The following is a 23,388-nucleotide window of genomic DNA, read 5'->3' as shown; positions in this document are numbered from 1 at the left end:
TTCACGTGATTGATGTGCGGCCTATTCACCTCTGCAGTTACTCGGCCTTGCACCCCTGCAGAGCGCCTGCAAGGTCCAGCAGCAGTCCCGCTGCACGCACCCGCTTCTTGGAGACGCCCTTGGCCGTGGTGAGCGGGGCGCTGCAGCGCACATACCGCCTTCACTGCTGCCATGGTGCTTTGCTGAGCTTGCTGCATCGTTATCTGCTGGGCTACTGTCCATCCTAACGTGTTTACGTGGCTTCGAACATGCTGTAGACCGCGCAACTGGAAGCAGATGATGCGCTGTGCCTCCCGAGTATTCAACAGGCCGGCTCGCAACGCAGACGACACCGTAGGCTGAGCTGCCTGCTCTTCAAGCCCGGACAGTGACACCAGTCGTTGCAACTGGTGAGCGACGTGCGTCAGCGTAGCAGCAGACGGCGAAGCACGACGCCCGCGACCTTGCACGACACGGTCCAGTAGGCCACTGCCGCACAGGTGAAGCACGTGGAGGTACGAGTGCCAGGCGATGGCATCACGGGAGAGCTCCAGAGACGACGGGTCCATGTCCGTCGCGCCTAAATCACCACTACGGCTAGCGGGCGACGTGCTCAGCACGTATGAGTAAGAAAGAGGTATGAAGGAGGCCCATGGTGCTGACCCAGTTGTGAAGGGCACCCCGGTGCCATGTGCTCCGGACACCGTGGCAGCAGCCGCAGGAGGGAGCAGTCGCTGGCGCAGTTGACGCAGAACAGCAAGCAGCTGGAGCATGTCATCACTGGGGGTGCTGTAGGAGGGGGGTCCTGCACGTTGCCGCCTCCATCCCTGCTGCTGCTCCTTCTGCAAGCGTGCATCCTCGAGCGACACCAGGTCCAAGAGCGCCTGCATCACCACTCCTGCACCGGCGGTGCTGGCCTCGGGGGCTGTGCTCTCTACTTCACCCTGGAAAGGGTCTGTTTCGTCAGAGTCCTCACTACTGCCGCGTGCTGGGTCGCAGTCTGATGCCTCGCGGCTGCCGTCACGCGGCATACACGTGAGGACAAGGCGTCCACACCGCACAAACACATCTGCGACACGCCAGACGTCCATCAATGAGGCGGAGGTGCGCAGTGGGTACCACCGCGCACCTCTCTTAGGGGTCGCAGGCTGCTTGCCGCCTTGCGCCGCAGGAGAAGAGGACTGCAGGCATATCGCTGGCAGTAAGATGCACGCCGCGCCACTTACATCGTACTCGCTGAGGGCGGTTGCCCTCACGCTTTCCGGACGACGTTCTGCGCGTGTGTCTGGCCGCCCTGACCGTGGGGGCGAGCTGTGCTCTCGCTGCCAGGCACGCAGGTACGCGACCACCGAGACCGGGTTGCGGACCGTGACGGTGACACAGGCGCTTTTACGGGAACTCTCGCGCATGGCCGCCCGTAGCCGGTGCGTATCCGAGGCGGCAGGTGGCCACAACGACCAAGTTCGCTCCTGTGCCGCGCGCAGGTTAGCCTCTGCAGGGATCCTGCGGGGAAGCGAGGTCAGTCGTGCGCCTGCATCGCGGAGGTGTGCGCTCACCTCCTTGAGAAGATGTAAGAGCTCCGCTGCAGCCTTGCCGTCAGCCGCTTCTGGCGGATGCGTGGCCCGTAGAGACGAGCAAGACGCGGGGCTCTCCTGCGACGCTCTCTGCAAACGTGTCTGAGCGCGGCACAGGTGCTCTTTCAGGGTCACATGGCCCAACGTGGGGGAGTACATGGCGACTCCGTCCGCGCCGCTGTGGCAGTACTCCTCGATACGGGCGCTAATCGCCTCTGCCTCGCGCGCGGTACTGCAGTTGACCATAGATTCCAAAGTCATCACCTCGTCTGCCCACGCTGCAGCCCAGTAAGCCGTCACTTCTTGCTTCAAAGCGTTCAACCGGCGCTGCCCACTCAAGACCCGCCGTCCCTCTTTCGGTCGTGCGGCCAGTGGCGTAGTCGTGGCAAGTCGATCACACACGCGAGATGCGAGGAGGAAGAACATCGCGTACACGTCCAGCACCGTCCTGCGGTGACGGTCTCTGGAGCAACTGCGTGGTGGTTGCAGGTTTCGTGTCGGGCGGTGCACTTCAGCGGTAATCACTCCGGCGCCGCTGCCAGCACCGCACCGATCCGGCCCACAGCAGTCCAACTCGGCACTTCTCAAGAGCAACGTTCGCCAGGCAAACATCACCGCATCCACCACGCTCTCGCTGGGCATCGCTATCACGTCCGTCGCAAGAGCCCCATCACTGAGAAGGCGAACGCACGCGGCGTGAGACGGCGCAGTGGCGAGGTCGCGCATACACTGCGCGATGCGAGCCGCCGCTGCTGCCTCAGCAGCCCGTGCAGTTGATGGGCAGGAAGCCTTCACCAGGCGCGCACCTTCTTCGCAGGCGAGTTGGATCGCAGAGAGCGGCACGTCGGCAGTGATGCAATCCGCATAGCTGGTGCTGACGACTGAGAAGCTCGGCGCCGCGGGGGCGGGAAGCAGCAACGACGACGACCCAACAACGAAGCGGTATTCTCGAGAGCACAGCACTGACAGCGCGTCGGCTGGTGAGCTCGACATAGGCGAAGGATAAAGAGCGCCTTGACAGCGCGAGTCAGCGGCGCCGCTGCCGTCTTTTTGCTCGTGTTGCGAGCTGCCTTCTACCTGATCGCCGTAATGCTGAAGAACACGGAGCAGGAGAGGCCTTCGTACACCTTCGGCAGTGTCGACTGGGCATTGCGCGGTGACCGTCAGCGCGCGTGATACCGCAGCAGCATGATTTCGCTCGCTCTCTCGCTGCTGCTGCAGACCTTGATAGAGCTCGAGTGCCTCAGGAAACAGGATCGCTGCAGTCTGAAAGTCGCCACGATGTGCCTGTGCCGCGGACCCATCTGCGGCTACTCCCTGAGCACGCATGGCGTACTGGAGAAGTTTTCGAGCCACACTAGCAGGCCATGGACCGCATGAGAGCATTGCAACCCGCAGCCGGCGCAGCGTCGTGGCCTCCACGCAGCTTAGTGCTTTGCATTTCAGTTTGGCCTGTGGTGTGGCTTCTTCGGGAAAGGCGGCGGACCTCTGGGCGGGTGCTGCGGGAGGGTATGGTGTTCCGGTAATCCAACGAAACACCGTGTGCAACGCGTGCGGAGTGATGTAGGCGAGATGCTGCACTAGCTCCACCAGCATGGACTCTCGCCTCTCGGCCACCTCTATTGCTACGGCTGAAGAAGACACGAAGGACGAGCACTGTAACGGTGATAGTGTGTGCGTTATTCCTTCATCATCTTGTTTGGAGCCGGAAGTGATGAGCGCGCAAGTCTGACCTTCACATATGAGTGATGCATCGCGCAGTACGGCGAGAATGAGTGTTGACACGAACTGCTCTAGCAGTGGCTGTGAAGACAACAACGCGAGGGAGCCTGGTGAAGAGGTGCGCAGCACCCTACCACTGTCATCACGACCGAGGGTGTTGCCTGCTGCCGTCCATGCAGCGGGCAAGGTGAACTCGCCTGCCTCGCTGCTCGCCACTGGCCTCGCTTCTGCAACCGTGTTATTCACTGCACTGTACAGTAGCATCTTCTTTAGCCACTCGCACGACGGTCCTTGCGAAGCGCAGGAAGCGCTAGTGCCACCGGCGCCCACCTGCACCTGCTGCCACTGCTCTTGGTGTGTCTCTGCCAGCTGATGATGTCGCAGGAGAGGATGCATTACCACGTCCATAATCACCAGCGGATTTCGTGAGAGGAGGGCCGCGTACACGGCAAGGCGCTCGCTGTGCATCACAAGCGCCTCAGCACGCACCCCACTGGCGCGAACTGTGTCACTAGTCGCTTCAGAGTCACTTTCCTCGCACATGCGCAGGAGCTGCCGCCAGAGTGCTGTTGGCACGGAACACGTCACCCCCCTCAGCGACCTCCCTGCGGGAGCGTCACTTTCGCACCACATCGGTCGAGGCACAGCATGGCAGTCTCCGCGTGGTGTCTCCTCGGGGGTGCCCGTAGTGTCATACACATTATCGAGGAGAGCGGGAAACAAGCGCCAGAGAAGCGCCGCTTGCGACAGCGAAGGGCATGCTGCCACAGCCCGCTGAAAACAACCCACCAAGGCGGCTATCGACACCAGTGCCACTTGGTCGGGTGTGCACGCCACCACACCGTCGGCCTGCTTCTTCAGTGTGAGGTACGCAAGCAGCGTACGTTCCAGTGCTTGCATTCCTCCGGCGGCCGCTGTGCAGTGTGCTGCTTCAGTGGTGTCTTCGCCCTTGTTGTTCACGAGTGCGTCCAGGTCGATGTAACCCGACTGTTGCTGTCCCTGAGCGTTCATTGCCGCTCTTGAGGTCGCCGAGTAGGAGGAGGAGGAGTGGCGGGTGAGAGCCTCCCGCAGGACTTCCGCTGCTCCCGCCAGCCGCGCGGATATCGCGGCATCCCCGGAGGCGCCGCCGAAGTGATGCAAAACTGCGCATACGTAGAGGTGCTGCGTGCGCGACTTGTCACGACTCCACATCCGCGCACGGGTGACTTCTGGCAGCCGCGCATGGAGGCCGCCGCACCAACCAGAGGCGTAGAGATCCACAAACGATGCTGTGAGCTGTTTGAGCTGCACGCGGATATGAGTCAGTGCACTCCTGGTCATCAGCGATTTGCTTACAGAACTGATGACACCGCCAAAATCGCCGCCAGATGTGTCATTGGCTTCCAGTAGCTCGCTGGAGGGCGATGCGGCGACAGCGTCCTCGAGGTCAAGAAGTGTCCACCATGACATGCACTCATCCAGCAGCCCTGCACAATACTCAAATTCGCCGGACAGACACCAAAGAGTGCGCAGGAGATCAGCATTGGCGGTGTGTGGTGCGGCGTCAGCCTCCTCGACGAGCACCAGCGCGTGCTGCACGAGCGATGCTATGTGCCGCAGCATACCTTCAGCTGCCGCCACCCGTACGAGCAGGGCCGTGGTGCTGCCAGTTTCAGACTCCGCGGTGATGCCGATGGTATTTGGGTGACGCGGCGTCACAGCTGTAGCGGTGTCGGTCACACATCGGAGGATGTAGGAGAGAGTATCCGTCGCAAGAGAGCTGAGGTGTACGGGCAGCAGAGGCCCTCCGCTATCAATGGCTGGCAGCGAGGTACTTACGAGTCGGCTGAGGGCGCCGTAATACTGTTGCGTGGTCACCGACAACAACTCCGGCACCCCTCCCGGCGAGATCACGCTCCTGTTGCGTGATTTGTCGAGCGGAGCTGATAATGCCGCTGCGATTGGGTTGGCTGCCAGCTGCATCAGGGGGTCCGCAGGGGCACAGCTCTTGAAAGCTCTGCTGCTGTGCTGAATCACCGCCGTCACGTACTCGATCGCAGCGGAGGTGGTATTCACCATACCAGAGGACGCGAGAGAATCGGGGATCAATGCCGGTGCTGCTTCGCCATAAAAGCTACGCGGGACAGCGAGGGGGTTGCCTTCGTCGAACAGGCGCGCATGCAGTCGATGAAGTGCCCCACTTCTCAACCGAGCCCGCCACTCGTCCACAGAGCCGCACAACCTCCGCTCGCTCGAGGTTGCCGCAGGTACATCGCTTCGGGCGGTCGTGAGAGAGGGCTGCATGTTGACCTGGTAGTCACCATCGCCACCGCTGCCCCATCTGCTGCCGCGCTCACGTACCTCGTGAGTGTGCATCTTCAACGCCCACACGTCTAGTGCTTGCAAGGCAGCCACAATCACTTGGGCGCACTCGGCAACGGCCAGGTATGCACGCTGCTGCTGCGCCGGCGACACCCACAGCACTGTCACCTCCAGTTGGTACAGCTCCCACACGTAGTCCCAGATGTAGCTCAGCAAGGCGTCGCTGTGCCGCACGAGGCGCCAAAACTCCAGGTTCACAGGTGAGACACGGCACGCGAAGGTACGACGAGTCACCGCCACGGGCGCTGTTGCAGTCGACGGGTGAAGATGCGCCACATCGACCATCTCGTCAACCTCTGCGCCGTCCAGCTGAAACATCGCAGCGATCAGCCGCGCCACGACGTCGACCGTGGCGGGGCCGTCGCTGTCCGCAAAGTCAGCGGCCGAGTTGAGCGCCGCAGCATTGAGTCCGTCCGCAGCGGCGGCGGCGGCACTGTCGCGAGCGGGCCTCGATCGCGGTCGCAGCCGGCACCACCGCAGTGCGTCATGTAGTATGGCCGTCAAGGGAGTGAGAGCGCTGTCGGCGCGCAGGATGCGTAGGAGTGGGCGTGGCAGCGTCAGTGAGAGTCTCTGAACGGCTGCTGTGCAGTTCACCGCGTATGTAATCGTGCGACGAGTGGCAGCTGCAGTGGCAGCCGAAGCAGGCGTGTCCTCTCCATTGGCGTGGTATCTGCTGTCGCCCGGGACTGCACCTTGAACAGACTTGCCCCTCAACAAACCAGCGCTCTCGGTAGCGGCCCCCGCAACTGCGTCTGAGAGTGGGGCGGCACTCTCCGCCAAGGAAGCGGGTAGATGCAGCAACAGTGTCATCTCCGCATCCGCACCTCCAACCTCACCTTCCCCAAGATCCCGCATCAGTGCAGCACCGCTGTGTGGCGCTTCTCCGGAGACCACTGGGGCTTCTGTTGCCACTTCCTCGGACGTCTCCCGATGAGCCGCCACATACGCTACGCGAGTGGCTGGCGGCACCGACTTCGAGGACGCCGCCGCCGCCACTGGAACGGCGTAGGTTGCGGCGTCGTCCTCGCACGCGGCCACCACGTGCATGCGTGCTAAACTCAAAAGCGAAACGTAGACGTCCACTGGCAACAGCGGCACTGCGCGAGCGTAGTTCGCACCGGCCGGCGAATTACGCAACTTCGGTGTCTTCCGCGCCGAGGCCGATGAAGGATGCGAGCGTGCTGGGTGAGACGCAGGCGAGTTCGCCAACCGCAGGTACTCCTGTACGGCGGTGGTCGAGTCCCCATTGGCGTCGCAGAACTGGATGATTTGGCAAAGTTCCCCCACCGAGTGGCGCACCGACGCACCTTGGAGCACGTGATGCCTCTGCCGTGACTTCTCCAATGACGACGACGACCTCAGTAGCGCAGCTAGCAGCTGAGCGCTCTGCACTGTGCAGCTGTCCCACTCCTCGAGAGACACAGTGACACCTGAGGAAGACGGGTGCGCAGGTCTCGGCGACGCAGAGGGCTGCATCGAGCGCGGACGCGCGCATACAAGGCGCTGGAGAATGAAGTGGAGCCTGAGTTGCTCCGCCTCGTCAATGTCATCCGCAGTACCGGCGCTGGGGAGAAGCGCCAACGCGCGGCGTGCCACCGCCAGGCTCTCGTACCACGCCTGCTCCACGCGTCGACGCAAACGGCAGCGAATACGTGACGCGAGAGACGACTCTTCGTGTTGGTTGCCACCCCGCTTCACCCCTGGTGCGGCTGCCGTCACCCGATTACTGTGTTGGTGCAACGCGCGCTGGTACGCCTTCCACGCGCCGGTGATGATGGCGCTTGCTAGCACCGCGCTCTCACACGGTGGTGGTAGGTAGAGCAACAGGCGTACGAGGAACGACAGCGGCGCCCGTTTCGCCGTCTCCGCAAATAACTCTACCTCTGCCAGCTGAAGGCGTCGGTGCTGGCGCTCGTGGGCGTAGAACAACGCAACCGCCTCTTTTACGCAGCGTCGCCTCGAACAGTCGCGCAGCGCCTCCACGAGGCGCTCATGCTGCCGATCCGTGAGGAGGTGTCCCTGGCGGTGCTGCAGGACGTTAAGCGCGCCATCCCCAGGTTCCCGCGCAGCAGTCAGTGGGTGTGTAAAGATGCTCGTGACGCCGTCGTCAGAACCGAAGTCACCCTCTAACACACCACCCGCCTCGGCAGTAGCCAGTAAGCGAACACACGAATTATACACCGCGGGAGTTGACGACGGCAACGACGACGCAGTACTGGAAGAGGGCCGCGCCGCTGCATTCGAGGCTTCCTGCACCTCCTCGGGAACCGGAAAGGTGCCCGAGGCAAGAGCGAGGTGACACAACTGCTCCAGGCTCAACATTTCATAGGCTGCCGTGCAAGCCAGTCTCACCGCCTCCGCGTCCGTCGTGGACAGTGTCGGCAGCGACGGCGGCGAAGAAGCCGCGTTGGGGGTCGGTGTCGACATGGTGGCGACGTAGGCAGCGGTGTTGCACAGCCGCATGATCCGCGTACCTGTCCAGTAGCAGACCTCGCGAAGGCGCGGCTGCAGAGCATCGGAGGCGGTCTGCAGGCTTGACTGGCTCTCCCACCACGCTGCGAGTTGAGCCGCTGGCGACAGAGACACAAGCGGGGAGCGATGTGGTGCCCCCCCGGTACTGTGCTCTGTCGACGCGGACCTCGCGCACTGCGATGCTCCCCGAGCGAACTGCGCGTGTAGCGCAAGCACGATGCTGCCCATCCCCTCCAACCACCAGCTGTGCAGTGCACCATAAACTTCGTCGCCTTCTCGCTTACCGTGTAGAAGATTTCTACGGCTATCGACCAGGGATTTGACCGCAGCCAGGAGATCCTGTGTGGCTGCTGTCAGGTTGCAGCGCGAAGGCGAGGCGCATACCAGCAAGGCAACAAGACACACGCCAGCACCATGCACCATCTCTCTCGTGAGGTCGGCGTTGCCTCCTTCCCCCGCTCGTGCACTCTCCGTCAGAGCTGCGCAGAAGCGAGTTAGCACTCGTTGCGACACCTCTGCGCGGGCATCGTCTGTTGGCACCGACATGAGAAGGCACTGAAGCGCCAGCACGGCTGCTTGAGCCTGCGTCACCCCAGCGTCCGCTCGCGCTAGACCACCCTCCTTAACTTCTGCCCTGAGCCGCGCCGCATGGGCATTTCGGTGCGCTCTCGAGTACCCCTCGTGACGGGCTGCCGATGACAACGACGGTCGTAGCATGAGCGCTTCAAGCAGCACCTCTGCTATCCTGAAGATCGCTGGTGGGTCCAGTTGGGAAAGAATGGAGGACAAGAAGGGGCTTGACAGGGTGTGCCACGATGGGGGCAGTGAGGTAATTGTTGTGAAGACGGAGTACGGGCACGACCCTGTCGAGGCGTACAGTCGGCTGCACACCTGCACCAGCTCGTTGTGTTGTTGGAGGAGTAAGCGGGGTACCCGGGCATCGGAATCACCTGTCTTCAGCGCGGTTGAGTTGGCGCCGCCACCGGCTCTAACGTCCGAAGCGTCTGCGTACTCGAGTTCCGTTGCACTCCCCACGGGTGACGTGCAAAGCACAGCCTCCACATCGCGAGCGCGACGCTGCCGCCAGGCGGCGTTGAGCACCATCCCCGGGCTAAGCCGTATCATCACCTCGGCAAGCAGCAGCTCCTGATCCAGCAGCTTCTCGGGGTTGCCGAGCCTTGAGCGGAGTAGTTGGGGTGGGGACCCTGATAACAGCAGCCGGCGGGAAATCCACGGTGGGCAGCCATCAAGCACCTGGCACACGAAGCAACTGGTGGCGGCCGATAATGCTATGGTGCCACTGTCAGCGCAATCGCCTTCGTGAGAGGAACGAGAGTGGTGCCGGGCGCCCTGTCGTGGCACCTGCGAGGGTTTCCGCACCGCTTCCTTCACTTGTTTGCCCTCGCGAACGAATGGCTGTGACAACTGTAGAGCGCCGCGGAGTTCGCCTAGGCGACGCGGTCGTTCATCCTCAGAGGCGCGCTGCAAGACACTTTCAATCAACAGCACGGCAGCACACACATGGCGTAGGTGTTGTGCCCCTTTCACAGCAGCACCTGCACAGTAGCGATGCCATGAGGTGCTCTGCACGAGCAGGCGAAGAAGCAGAAGGAGAGGCGCCGAGGTGGCTCCGCCTTGATCCTTGTGCCGCCTTGCCGAGGACGATAGACAGCCGGCCTCAGCGAGATAGCAGAGATGCTCCCCCAGCCAATTATCAGGCGACCACGCGCTGCTGGCATCGGCGCTCGTTGGCGACAAAACGGCGCCTTCGTCCACCTTCGGGTTCAAGGCCAGCAGACTTTCCACGAGGCGACGAGCTGCGCGCACGGTATGGACACTGTATGGCGCGACCGCCGTCGTTTCCCTCGCGTTCATCTCGCTATGCTCTGTGTCGGTGCGAGCGACCACAGTCACACGCCTCTGCGAACGCATGTGGTTCAGCGCGCACAGCTGGACGGCCGCCACGGCAACGATACACTCGCGGGCTGCAATGGATTCGGTAGCGCCTCCCACCTTTCGTGATGTGTCCAGAGAGTCGCTATTACTGCCGCCGAGTGTGGCACAGACCTCATCGGCGAGCACCAGAAGCACAAGCAGCTGCCACTGAAGCTCCGATGCAATCGACAGATTGCGCCTCGTTCGCACGATGGGGGCACCTTGGCGACAATGGCTTTCCAGCTTTCCACGCAGAGACACGTACGACTCCACAACGAACGCTGACATCAACCGCAGCTCTACCTCCGTCACCAGCTTTCCGTCCACCATCGCCTGCGCAGAGGTACCCGATCGCCAGCACAGGGCTCGCTGAAAGTGTGCACGCAGCTCTTCTTCAGCTGTGAAGCTCCGCGTCCATCTCGAGCTTCCACGAGCACGGCTGGTAAGGGGCTCCATGTGCGCTGGCAGACACGCTTCACTGCACGCACGCTGCCACGCAGCAGCGAGTCGACGCGTTACGCGAGGTTTTCTTGGCGATGACGAAGGGACCGCAGAGGACGACGGCGTGTAATCTCGCGATGCTCGCCGCTCATCCTCATACACCACAGAAGAGAAGGACTTCGATGCGGCTGCGCGAGTGCTGTTCCCCCCAGTCACACGGGTGGCGCTCTGCGGTAGTGCAAGGGTGTGCAAACCACTCCGAAGAAGGCGCAGCGCGTGCCCCACCGATGCGCCACGGGTGCGGGCATCGATCCGGCGCACGCCCTCTCCCCAATGCCGCTTTCTCGCCGCTGCTTGTCCACAAGCCCTCTCGACAAGCGACTCGTCAACGGCAATGCCGCACCAATGAGCACACGCGCACAGATCCGTGATGGCAGTTGCAACTGAGTCACTTGATTGTGCATCGGTTCGGTGCACTCCGGGCTGAACCGTTGAGGACGAAAGGGGAGGCGGCGCTTGTGGCGCATGGCCTCTGCCTCTGCTGTTGCTGGGGGAGCATTTCTTTAGCCGATGCGTCACTAGAGACTTCCACTCGCGCGCAGAAGGTTTGAGGGCAGAAGCGTCGACTGGTGAGGGTGGGTGGTTTCCTGCCCCGGCAGAGGTCTGAGGAAACTGCGACGGCTTAGTTGCGGCGATGGACATGGCGTGCTGCGCTCCATTGTACAGCAGCACCACCGCCGTCGCTTGCCTTGTTTGATCAGCGCATGGCTGCGAAGCCCATTTCAAGAGCAGCGGCGGCTCGCTCAGTACGAGGCGCGTTGCAGCGGTGGACCATAACGCGTTGTGATTGCCGCTCACGGCACGCCGGAGGAGGTCGAGACAGAGACTCCACTCTCCACTTTGAGCAAGTCGCGTGAGTTGATCGATGAGGTGTCTTGCCATTCACCGTGCTGGGCACAAGGAAAACCAAGATTATGGGAAAGCAAAAGGAGCGGCGAGATGTCGGCGTCGTTAGAGTTACTCCGGGGGAGGGATACACAGTCACACGTGCAAGGGAAGCAACTGCGGTAATGCACTGCACTCCGTCGAAGACGTTGTGCGCGTGTGTATGTGTTGGTATCCAGAACAGGCGAAGACGGTGGCAGCCGAGCAGAGACAACAAAGAGGGGTCGTGGGCACTCGTGTACAGCCACGCGCATGCGCATCCGTGAAACCACGGCGATGAGGAGAGGCGAAGCGAGGGGAGGAGAGAGCAGTGAAAGGGTCCGCGGTGCTGCAGGTCCCGCTGCTGATGATCTACGGGCAGACAGGCAAGCAGGAGCGCAAACAGAGAAGAAGAGGGGGGCAGGCGGGGTGGGTCCAAAGGAGAGCGTTCACAACAGCGCAACGTGAAGTAGCAGGCGTGGCACAACAGCAATTTAGCGCCTCCTCCTCCTCCTCCTCGCAGACTGGTCTCTCCAGAGGTCGATGCAGCAGCTCCTTCAGAAGCACGGAGCACCACCTGAGCGGCCACTGTTGGCATGCGTAATACCCCAGATAGCGGGGGGAGGCACAGACGACCATACGGAAAAGATGTGCTCTTAAGACGACAACACTGTGCCAGCGCTACACAACCAAACACGCATCACCTATAAGCGGATCCTTCTACATGTTCGTCAGCGTACCAGGTGGAAGCCCCTGCATCCGCTCTCTTTCCCGCAGCTCGCGCGTCGCCGACAGCAGCGACAGGACTTCAAAGTGCCGTGCGACGCACTTGCGCGCGCAGGCATCCATCTTCTGCACCTTGACATCAGGCAGCTCGCTGCCGGCGAGTTCGCGGCGAGTGAGCTGGCTGTCGTAGCAAATGTCCCAGCATTGCTCGAGAACGAGGTTGGCAAAGTCCATCATTGTGTAGTGCTCGAGTGCCTGCCCGAGCATCATCTGAGCCTGCATTATGGGCGACAGGAAATCGATGGAGCGTTCAGAAGAATGAAGAAGAGACGAAAAGGAAAGCAAGCCAAGGCAGTAGCTCTGCAGAGTACCGCCGTGCTGGTGGGGTACAATGGGGAAAGCAAGAGGGAGCTGAAGCACCGTCACCTGCCTGCGTTGCACCTGTGAGTGGCAGACTCTCCTCGCAGGCATACAAGTTTTTAGAAGACCGGGAGACGAGAAGGGGTGTGGGGTGAGGAGAGAGGTCAGATTGACAGAAGGCTGCATTGGAATGCAGGCAGGTAAGCCGCTGCAGCGGCGAGCAGATGATGGGCGGTTATAGAACGAAGAGGGAGGGGGGAGTTTTGCCAGGTGCTTATTCCTCGAAGGATGGTCAGCTCGAGCTGACGATGCTCTCTCGATCGATCGATGGGCATGAAAAACGCCAGGTAATGACCACCACCAACACCCGCCCAGCCCCCCCCCCCCCCTCCGGCGCCCATACGCCGGCACACAAAAATAAACGAGGGGAGGAAGTGCTCACGTGAAAAAGGCGCGACACCCGCACGCACATGCACAAGAGGGGGTGGGGGCTGAGTGTGCGAAGTCCGTCAAATCGGGGCTGTGGGGTGGCGCAGAGAACGTGAAAGCGACAGGGAGAGGCTCAGACCCGTGCGAGCCCGCTCATGTGAGACGTAGAGAGCAAAGTAGAAACACACAATAGAGAAACCCCTTTCCGGTAGGAAGGGGTGGCGGTGTGGCAGTAAGACGCCGGGAAGGAGCGAGAGAGAGGTCCGAGGCGTTGGCGGGAAGGGGGTGGGGTAATGGCAGTGCGAAGAACCAACAACAACACCCGAGAACACACAGTGCGGCGCCCCTGTACCGCACGTACCCGCACCCGCACACATCATGCACATGCGCCCCCCCCCCTCCTGGCCCCTCACCGCGCTTCCCCTTTTCAAATACCCTCCTCTGGCCTCCATCACTTCTACTCGCTCATTCCTTCTGCTTATCGCCGTCCTCGGTGCGACTAGGGAAGCGGGAGGGGTCGTCCGGCTTCACCACGAGTTTCATGAGCGGCCCCTTCAGAGAGTCATCGCCACGCACCAGCTGTAGAAGGACGGAGATGGTGGTAGTGAGTGTGAGGTTGTCCCACGTCGACATCTCCTGAATCGCCACATCGTGGTCGAGCTGCCGCTGAGCGGCGCAGCCATCTACAAGCACCCCCACACGAATGCCGTGTTGCAGCAGCTCGTCAGCGGTCTGCATGATGCACACATGCGTCTCGTGCCCCCACAGCACCGCCTGCTGCACCGGCAAGATGCCACGCGCCGGGTCGCCGATAATGTACGGCATCATTTCGGGCACTAACATCGACGGCTGCACCTTCTCGATCACCGGCGTCCCTTCCGGCAACTGGATGTCCCTCGCGAGACGACCCACGCCTTGCGGGTACTGCTCCGTCGCTACAAAGGACGTGTGCCGGGGCGTCAGGGCGTTGTGGATGGCGGCCATCGAGTTCGATACGTCAATGGCCGCCTGGAAGTTGGGGATGCGGCCGCGTAGCTTCTCCTGGATGTCGCAGCACATAAAGATGGTGCGGCAGCTGTCAAACTTGTGAAGCAGTCGGGACCGCGAGGCGATGAGGGCGGTCGGCGACATGGTGGTCCTCCTATGGTCACTTTGGGTTACTTGATAGGTAAACGCTTTGCTTGTGGCTCCCAGGCGAAGGGGGAGTGTGTACGAGGCCGAGCAGATATGGAGAATGGGGTGGAAAGATAGAGAGAGAGAGCGGTGCGCGCCAGAGACTCTGTTGGCGAGCAGAGATGTACGCACGCGTGCGTGTGCGTGAGTGACGTTGCAGACGTTTTTTTGCACCCGATGTGAGTGTGTGATGTACGGAGAATAAGGAGGTGGGGAGAGCGTTGTGAGCACAGGTGACGTGTGTGAGTGCACGAACCTGCAGCAGACGGTGGCACGGATGGCAGTGATGCTGCACAGTGTGTAGGTATGTAAGCATACACTGTGTGTGTGAGAGAGAGGGAGAGGGAGGGAGCCGCTAAAAAGCTGATGGGGGGAGGGGGAACGCGGGAGGCAGAGGGGGGAGGTGAGGTGAGGGGAGCGGGGGCAACACAGCATCGATGCACTTTCTCGGCATTTCTCTTTGTGTCGCTTGTTCAACTGCCCACCAACTGCCGCGCTGTTCAGAGCAGAAGAGAGCGAGGGAGAAGGGGAGAAGAGGGGGAGGGGGCGGGGGCGATGGCCGCAGATCTCACGAGCGAACGCATTTTGAGAGTTGACGAGGACGAGATAAGGCGCAAGAAGGAGAGGAGGGGGGAATTAGGGGATGGAAGGAGGGGGAGAGGGACGGCGTGTGATCTGTGCGTGAAGAGAGAATGGGGAGAGTCGCGAAAACAAGCAGCTGAGACGCAAATTCTAAGGAAAACCAGCAGCAGTAGGAGTACGACGATAGTCTACTGCAGAACCGCAAGACACATAGCCACACCCACGGGAGTGAATGCGCTGAGAGACTGAAGGGTGGAGAGGAGAGGGATGGGGCCCTGCGCCTCGCGTATGGGAAAGAGAGTCCGCCGGGGTGTGACTGCAAAATCGAACTGATGTGCCGTACCCTGTGAGCAGAGCAAGCGGCTAGAAATTATCAGACAAAACAATCGCAGGAGAGGCACGTACCGGCAGATGTGGTGCCCACACTACCTGCAGCAAGTGAAACGGCCATGACCCTGTACGATTCAGCCAGGCCTTTCTCATCACCCACCTACCCGCCCCCCCTCCACCACCACGAGTAGCCCATCACAGCAGCTGTTGCATTCAGTAACCCTTTCCGGAGTAAGCAGAATTTCTCTTCGTTGCAGCATCTCCTGCCGTGGTGACGGCAGACACAGGCGAGGCAGCTGTCGCATCGCTGACAGCGGTGGCCGGATCGCCATCACCTCCTCCCACTCTCTGGCTGCTCAACTCCGGAAGTGGCTGTGTGGTGCTCCAGTCTGCGGCAAACGTCTTTAGGATTTGAATGATTGGCTTGACAAAGCGCGCATCGGATCGCGTCAGCTGCATTATCGCAGATGGCGCGGTCGTGACCATCAAGCCGTCCCAGTGAGACATCTGCAAAATAGCCGTATCGTGCATCTCCGCAATACGTGAGGTGCAGCCATCAACGAGGACGGCGACGCGGATGCCGTGCGCGAGAAGCTCATCCGAGGTCTGCAACACGCAGCCGTACGTCTCACAGCCCCAGATAATAACCTGCTGCACAGGTGAAATGCCACGCTCGGCGTCACCGAGGATGTACAGCTGCACCTCTGGCACCAGCATAGAGGTCTGCACGTTCTCAGCAATGATAGCGTCTTCTGGCAGCTGGACGTCGTGGTCGGCGTGGCGGGTGTCTTGTGAGGAGTACGGCCCCGTGGCGACAAACACCGACCACTCCGGGCCTAAAAGTTGATGTACGGCGGCCATCGCCTTTGCCACTTGAAAGGCGTTGTGGAAGTCTCGGGTGTGTGGCTCCACGTCTTCCTGCCCACGACACATCATGAAGGCCGTTCGGCAGGTGTCGAACTTCTGGATCAACCGCGAGTACTCAGCGAGCTCGGACATGCGGAAGAGAGAAGAGGAGGAGGGAGGGAGGGAGGGAGGGAGGGAGGGAGGGAGGGAGGTCTGTGACTCTGCGTTGCCACAGAAGTGCGTGTGCGTGTGTGTGTCTCGCATAGAAGAGCAGGCGGCTCCAAGCAGAGGTCCGTGCGCCGGCGGCACGAGAGAAGCAAAAAAAAAAAAAACGGGGAAGAGGGTGGGGGCTGTCCATGAAGGGTTGGCGCGTGGACGACGTCCTTCTGAAAGCAGCGGGCGGGCGGGCGGTGAGCTTCCTCAAACAGAAGAGGCAAACGCACAGTGAAGACGACAGCGCCTTCGAGTTCGCCTTTTGGGTGCCGGCAGCACGTACGCCCTTCATGCACCGAACAAATAGCACCGCTGCTTACACCAGCCGCACTGGTGGGCATCGCGCGTAGCATGAGAGCGAGTTGTCAGCAGTTCACCCCCCACCACTCTTTGAAACAAGCGGGCAGCCGCTCCCACACGGAGATATCGATGCCGACCGGCTGCCCCACGTCCTCGGGATGTGCGAGCACGTGGGCCACAGAAATTGATGGTCAGATGGTTGCCTGTTGCGCATCATCGCATCCATTGACGCACCGAGACGTGGTGAGTCTCCCTGCACCTCTTTTCGATTCACCCTCGGCATGCGCGCACGTACCATCGAGCATAAACACGCACATACACACAGGCGCGGTGCACCTTCTTCCAGCCCCTTCGTGGAGGCAGCGAAGGGGCACTACGCAAACTCAACGACGCTAACTCAGAAGTGGCGCTACGATAAAGAAGGACATCGGGCGGAGCGAGAGTCGGTAGGGGGGGGGGTTGCGCGGGGGTCGAGGATGAAGCAAGGGGGGGAGGGGAGGGGGAAGAAGAGCCGATGGGTGGTGGCAAGAGAAACGATCCTACTCAACTCTCTCGTTACGCCCAGACAGACAAGCAGGTGAAGAAAACGCAAAAGACCCGCTTCTCCTCTCCCCTCCTCCCTGCCCCTGACAGTTTCTCATGCGCCGCCACGCGCCGTAGCGCGATGGGGGGAGGAGAAGGGCAGTAAGAGGAAAACAGGTGTACGCTCAGCAGAACATCCAAGACAAGCAGTAGCAGCGCAGGCTGCATATGCGGCAGAGACAGTGCGTGAGTGAAACAGGGGCAAGCTGCCAGCGCGTACGTGCAGGAGCCCGTTCGGTGCAGTGCCGTCGCCCTCTCTGTGACGCGACGGCACTGCACCGATAGGTGTTCGTCCTTCTCCACCTGGAGCCAGCAAGCTCTACACTCTGCCTTGTCTCAGCCACCGCAATGTCACAGTTCGCGCTCGCGCTCGTGCGGCAGCCGCGTCGGGTCCTCAGAGCGCCTGTATGGCCGCTTGAACACGTGCCCGCCATCTAGTGAGAGCTTCATTACCGGCTTCCGGAAGATTTCGTCCGCTCGCACGATCATGGCGTACATGCCGATGGAGCTCGTCAGCAAAAGCCCACTCCACTTGGACATCTCCATAAGGGCGACCTCGTGATCGATACGCCGCTGTGCCGCGCAACCGTCCGTCGTAATCGCTACACGAAAGCCGCGTCGCAACAGCTCGTCAGCGGTCTGCATGATGCAGACATGCGTCTCGTGCCCCCACAGCACCGCCTGCTGCACCGGCAAGATGCCACGCTCTGCGTCACCGTATAGGTACGGCAGGGCTTCGGGCACTAGCATCGACGGCTTCATCTTAGGGAAAACGGGAGTGTTGGGCGGCAGCTGGATCTCGTGGTAGAGGGGTCCCACGCCTTGCGGGTACTGCACAGTGGCGATCACGTTGCAGTAGGTCGGGCCCAGCATCTCACAGAAGAGCGCGATGTTGTTCGAGACGCGGATGGTGTCGTGGAAGCCGGGAATTTTGTCGGCCAGTTTCTCCTGCATGTCGCAACACAGGAAAAGGGTGCGGCACTCCGTGAATTTGCGCAGGAGCTGCGCCGAGTGCACTCCCCGCTGCGGCACCGTGACATCAGTGTTGGGTCTCACGATCGCCGGCGGCAAACTCGTACACAATGAGCTGGCGTCTTCTGCCTCATCCATCGAGGTGAAACGGTGCTGAGGAGGTAAGGTGTTCCTAAGTTATCGCTGCGCTCAGTCCCTTTCCGCTGTAGCCGAAGATGAGGTCGTTCTGCTCGAAGGACTGCTCGCGTATTCACGTGAGTTTTGCCGCTTTGTTTCGTTGTTGGAGGAGGAGAATGACACCCCGTCGCTGAAGGTCGAACTGGACAACAAGGGGAGAGCAAAAGAGAGGTAGCAGTTGCAGTGGGTGCGGGAAAAAAAAAAACGCTGAGGGAGCGAGAAGCGCAGGGGAGGCATAAAGCGGGGAAAGAGGGGGAGGCAAGAGTTCACTTCCGCTCCCAGCAGTTGCGAGATTGAGAACAGCCCCGCCCACTCCCCCCCCCCCCCCCACTAGGGAGGGAGGGGATGGGGGAGTTTGACCACTTTGTTTTCCTGAGAATTCGGTTTCTTATGCTAATCCCTCTCACAGATGAAGCTACATTGCACGTGCCTACACCGCACACGGCACGCACACGAAATCCTTCACAAGACGTGTAGGGACAGAGGGATGAGGGGAGGGGGGCTCAGAGGATTCCTGATTTTCTTCAGCGCGCCTATTCCCTCGCAGACAACACACGAGCCCCGACTCCCCAACTCGGCCGCATCCTTCCGGCCTGCCACCAGGCCCACCGACTGGTGCCACGCAACCGTAGACACATGCGCTCCAGCAATGCGCAGACTCCGTCATCGGAGCACGGCCCGCGCCGCAAACACCACCCGCTCCCACTATGCTGGGTGCCACCTGGTGCCTCCCTCGGGGTGATGCACGCCCCCCCACACCAGTCGGCAGTGAGGGTCGGGTGAGATGCGTTCGAGCCACGCTGACATGCTGCCCATCATACGGGTGGCCCAAACGTCCGCGCTGCCGATGGCTGCACCAGCGCAACGCCCTCCACGACCCGACAGCCGACATCAGTAGCGCTACATCGCCCTGGCGTCACTACGTCGTCGGCGCCTGGCCTTGTCACCACCAGAGGCGGTTTGGGCTGTAGCAGGCACGGGGAGCGGGGGGCGGGGTAGGAGAAAAGGGATGAACCGAAGGAAAGAGAGGCGGTGAGCGCACAAAGATGCTTCACAGGGTGCCGTGGTGAGGCTATTGACAACATGTCCAACATTGCATATCACCGTACGCGTACAAGGGACAAGAACCCGTGGAAGTGGCAGCAATACGAGGTAGAGGGTGTATAGGGCGATATCATCAGTAAAGGAGAGAGAGAGAGAGAGGTGCTGCTTGTCTGGGTGGTGAACAGCGGTAGGACCCGTATAAGCCAGCAGCTGCGCGCATGACTGCGTGTCTGTGTCTGTGGACCCGCACAGAATAGCGCAACAATGCGGAAAAGAGGGACTCCTCTTCCCCTACGCTCACCCAAAAGAGGCGGTGACAAGGCCGCGAAATTGAGACCCCATGTGCTTCGTGTACTCTCATCGTTGGCTGGACCAGGGGACAGGGGTGGGGGGGGGGGAACAAGAACATGGAGAAGCTAGTGCCGGTATCCTTGGTGAAGGCGACAGAGGGCGGACGGGGAATGGATATAGATGCTCGTGCGTTGGTGGAAGGTGCAAGAGGAAGGAATGGGGGAGAGCGGGAGCGTAAGGGGCGGGCCGCGCTGACTTCAACTGACCTTCACCCATAGGTTGTGAGAGGAGCGGTGGCTGCGGAGACCATTAGACGAGCCCTCGTTGCATGAACGCCGCTGTCACGACGACCAGCGCGTTCAAAGTTCCTCTCACGGCGTGCGCGCGTGTGTCTGCTGCGATGACGATTTTCATTCATCACGCCTCTCACATCCTCGCCTGCGCTACTGCCAGACGCGGGTGCGCCTGTCTCGCTCGCCGCGCCCTCCATTTTCTCTACGTGTGCCTGCACCTCTTTACTTGATAGCCCTACTGTACATCTGGGCGACGTACTCCCAGTTGACAACCTGCCATATCTCCTTCAGATAGTCTGCGCGCCGGTTCTCGAAGTCTTTGTAATAGGCGTGCTCCCACACGTCGGCTGTGAAGATCGGGCGCATGCCAGCAGTCACTGGGCAGCCCGCGTTGCTCGTGTTATCGATCAAAAGTTCTCTCGTCTTGGGGTTGACGCAGAGCCACGTCCAGCCAGAGCCAAAGTTGTTCATGCCTGCCTGCTGAAAAGATGACTTGAAGTCGTCAACGCTTCCAAACTGCTTCGCGATGGCGGCCTCGAGCGGCTTCGGCATGGCCTTGCCACCCGGCGCTAGGCATTTCCAGAAGAAAGTGTGGTTGAAGTGCTGAGAGGCCTGGTTGAAGAGGACGGTGTTCGCGGCGATTCCGTTGGTAGTCTTAATGATCTCCTCAATCGGCTTCCCCTCGTAGCCTGTGCCAAGCGTGTTTAGCTTATCCACGTACGCCTTGTGGTGTTTCGTGTAGTGCAGCTCCACTTGCCTGGCGCTGAAGACGGGCTTGATGCCGTCCGCATAGCTGTACTCGAGCTTCGGCAGTTCGGCCGGGTACTGAAGCTCCGGCAGGCTGTGGTAGCTCAGAAAGGAAGCGTGGACGGCGGCGGTGGCCATCACCGTCTTTATGGAGACACGGCGGAGCATCGTAGAGACGAAGAATCTCGGAGAAAATAGAGTGGGGGTGGGGGGGGAGGGAAGCAGCGGAGGCGTGAGATGCGTCCTGTGGGTAGGAAAACGAAAGAGCTTGCACTGAGCTGTCGGGGGAGGGATGATGGACGAGTGGCCGTTGGCGAGTAGGATGGAAGCGAAAGAGGAGGGAGGAACAGATGAAGTTGTGTTGTCAGCGAGAGTGTGCGCTGGTCAGTTTACTCATGCAACGTTCAAATACACACACACACACACACGCACGCACGCACAATGACCCGCGGGGGGCCCCACGAGCAGCAGTAGAACTCGCACTCAGCTCTGCCGAGGAGATCGAGGAGGGAGAAAAACCGGCGTGTATACACCCGCTTACCCCACGCCCGCGAACTTCCTCAGCGGGGAGAAGAGAGGGCAAAGGGCGCCGGTTCTCGGTCAATTTCGAAACGGGCGCGGTGCCTTTCTTCTTTGCTTGGCATGCCTGTGCCTGGTGCCACTCAGCAGCCAACAAGACAACAAACCAACACACCCACGTTACACATCCCCACCTCGATCCTGCGCGCACAGACTCGCGCACGCACGCAACCGACTGCTACAACAACACCCACATGAGCGAACCACCAGCGCGCATACGCATGAGCACAGGGAAGGGGAACAGCGAATGAAGACACGACGCTCGCCTTCGCTTCACGCAAGTCGTACGTTCCCGCTGCGGGCCAGCAAACAACACCACCACAGGACAGCAAACCACTACAGAGGCCTGTCTCCTCCTCCCTGCCTCCCCCACTACCGGTACACCGGGTCGCGATTTGCCCAGCTGTACGTCTTTGATTTAAGATCTGCTACCGTCTGGTTGCGGTTGTACTGCCGACCACGCAGGATGTACCCGGAGAGCCAATACTTCGTCTTCACGCAGTTGCGCGGGTGAATGCGCCAGTCCAGCGGAGTGAGCAGGTTCGGCGAGCCGCCGTTGCCACCACCGGCCGGGTGACTCGACACTCGCTTCGTCTTGGAATGCACCTTTGGTCGGTGCGGCATGTTCTCCTCGATGCTGCGCTTGCTGAAGTTGCGCTGTTTGTTGTACATGACGCCGGCACGACGGCCAAAGACGGCGTGGCACGTACTGTCGAAGAGGCGCACCTCCTTTGAGGGAAGCAGGAGCGGGACAAGGTTCGGCTCCGACCCACGCAGCACCACGGCCGCCGTTCCGCTCGCCCGGCAGATGACGCCGCCGTGCCCCGGATACATCTCCACCGAGTGCATCTCTTTTCCGTAGGTCACCTCGGTCAGTGACACCGTCTGCCCAACGGTCGGCAAGCACCCCTGGAACGCCTTGTTATAGATAATGCGCGGCAGCTGCTTGTACGTGAGCAGCTCCGCCACGTACGCGCCGTTGGCGTAGAGGAAGAAGCCAAGAAACGTCTTCTTGCGTCGGTTGTGAACGACGCACGCAAGCCACTTGGGGATTCGTTTCTGCGGCTTGTGGTTCACCATTATCCGGTAGCCCCACGAGCGCTCCTCGTCACGGCGATAGTGGCCGAGGAGCACCTTGCTGCCGGGGTTGGTGCCGCTGCGGTGGCCAAAGTAATCGCGACTCGAGAACCCCTTCCAGTCGTAGTAGAGTGGGGTGTAGGACATCATGTTCGCGCCAACCTGGAAGGGTGACCAGATGTCCTTCTGGAGGATGTGCTGTGAGTAGCCGTGATCAGGCGAGCGCACGTACTCCAGCCGCAGTGTCACCGGCGGACCCTCCTTAAAGACACCAAAGTCGTCTGTGTAGCCGTCGTACATTTCTGTGTGCTTCAGCTGCGTGTCTTTCCCCGCCTCCAGCTTCGGCTCAAGGCCGTAGTGCTGACTGCCTTGCTTTCCGATGGGGTTTACGAGCTTCACGCCACGGCGGGGCACGATGAGCGCACTGGCACCGGCTACGATCGATAGAGTAGTTGGCGAAGACAGCGACGGGCCGGTGGCGGCGGCCGCCACAGAGGACGGCCCCATGCCCGTGAGCTCCGCCGCTGACACAGCCGACACGCCGCCGATGGTGAAGAACTGAAGTTGCCGGCGGAGCATTGAGAGACACAGGCACGGCACAGCACACACACGCGCTGCTACGCCAAAAGGGTTCCGTACGGCGCAGTCACCGCAGGCGATTGGGGGAGGGGCCCACTTTGGGGGGGGGTAGGGGTGGAGGGCGGCATAGGCGATGAGGCAGCAAGCAAACGAGTGGGAAGGTGAGAGAGAAATGCGGCGGGAAGGGAAAAAGGCATGCGTGTGTGCGCATCGACACTGCTGAACGAACGAGGGAGGTGGTGCCAGGGAGCAGCTACACCGTGTGCGCACTCGAGTACTCCAGGGCTCTTCGATACTCGTCCACGCTGTGTGAGGCGAGGAGTGTGGATGAGGAAAAGGCAGCCAGGAGGGCGTAGCAATCCGTAAGAATCCATCAACGCACACGTCATTGAGGAAACTGGCAGTATACGATATCGATGTCAGTGAGGGAATAACGACGCCTACGTGCGCTGCAGCTCTACGGCATGCGCGACTCTGTGTGTGTGTGTGTGTGAAAGATGTGGGTGTGTGTGTGTATGATGATGAGTGTCACAAGAGCAGAAGCGACCCCCCCCCCCCCAACCGGGACCCCCATTTTCCAACCAGCCCTCTTTTAAGGAAGGGGCGAAGGCCAATGATGCAGAGGGTCTTGATTTTTGGCGGGGCATAGTAATCTTTGGAAGTCCCTTCAATCGCAGCCG

At 60.9% G+C, this 23,388-nt stretch overlaps 7 protein-coding genes across 7 annotated transcripts; all 7 read right to left on the bottom strand.

The window, feature by feature from the left end:
• LBRM_08_0380 (conserved hypothetical protein) lies at nucleotides 1-11,186 on the bottom strand (the record flags this gene model as incomplete). Its single annotated transcript, XM_001562049.2, has 1 exon — nucleotides 1-11,186. A coding segment is annotated over one exon (11,186 nt), but the record flags the coding sequence as incomplete, so codon positions are not given.
• A 942-nt stretch (nucleotides 11,187-12,128) lies between these two features.
• On the bottom strand, nucleotides 12,129-12,605 carry LBRM_08_0370 (conserved hypothetical protein; the record flags this gene model as incomplete). Its single annotated transcript, XM_001562048.1, has 1 exon — nucleotides 12,129-12,605. The coding sequence occupies one exon, from the start codon at nucleotides 12,603-12,605 to the stop codon at nucleotides 12,129-12,131; it is 477 nt and encodes a 158-aa protein (XP_001562098.1).
• A 783-nt stretch (nucleotides 12,606-13,388) lies between these two features.
• Nucleotides 13,389-14,054, bottom strand: LBRM_08_0360 (putative mitochondrial associated ribonuclease; the record flags this gene model as incomplete). The annotated part of the gene is made up of 1 exon (XM_001562047.1): nucleotides 13,389-14,054. The coding sequence occupies one exon, from the start codon at nucleotides 14,052-14,054 to the stop codon at nucleotides 13,389-13,391; it is 666 nt and encodes a 221-aa protein (XP_001562097.1).
• Nucleotides 14,055-15,221: 1,167 nt separating this feature from the next.
• Nucleotides 15,222-16,118, bottom strand: LBRM_08_0350 (hypothetical protein, unknown function; the record flags this gene model as incomplete). Its single annotated transcript, XM_001562046.1, has 1 exon — nucleotides 15,222-16,118. One exon carries the CDS (start codon nucleotides 16,116-16,118, stop codon nucleotides 15,222-15,224), a length of 897 nt encoding a protein of 298 aa, XP_001562096.1.
• Nucleotides 16,119-17,300: 1,182 nt separating this feature from the next.
• Nucleotides 17,301-18,059, bottom strand: LBRM_08_0340 (conserved hypothetical protein; the record flags this gene model as incomplete). Its single annotated transcript, XM_001562045.1, has 1 exon — nucleotides 17,301-18,059. The coding sequence occupies one exon, from the start codon at nucleotides 18,057-18,059 to the stop codon at nucleotides 17,301-17,303; it is 759 nt and encodes a 252-aa protein (XP_001562095.1).
• Nucleotides 18,060-19,948: 1,889 nt separating this feature from the next.
• Nucleotides 19,949-20,641, bottom strand: FESODA (iron superoxide dismutase; the record flags this gene model as incomplete). The annotated part of the gene is made up of 1 exon (XM_001562044.2): nucleotides 19,949-20,641. One exon carries the CDS (start codon nucleotides 20,639-20,641, stop codon nucleotides 19,949-19,951), a length of 693 nt encoding a protein of 230 aa, XP_001562094.1.
• Nucleotides 20,642-21,424: 783 nt separating this feature from the next.
• LBRM_08_0320 (putative ribosomal protein L2) lies at nucleotides 21,425-22,708 on the bottom strand (the record flags this gene model as incomplete). The annotated part of the gene is made up of 1 exon (XM_001562043.2): nucleotides 21,425-22,708. One exon carries the CDS (start codon nucleotides 22,706-22,708, stop codon nucleotides 21,425-21,427), a length of 1,284 nt encoding a protein of 427 aa, XP_001562093.1.
• Between the last annotated feature and the right edge of the window lie 680 nt (nucleotides 22,709-23,388).

Source organism: Leishmania braziliensis, chromosome 8, assembly GCF_000002845.2.
Source record: "Leishmania braziliensis MHOM/BR/75/M2904 complete genome, chromosome 8".
NCBI lineage: Eukaryota > Euglenozoa > Kinetoplastea > Trypanosomatida > Trypanosomatidae > Leishmania > Leishmania braziliensis.
This window is presented reverse-complemented; position numbering and strand designations above follow the sequence as displayed.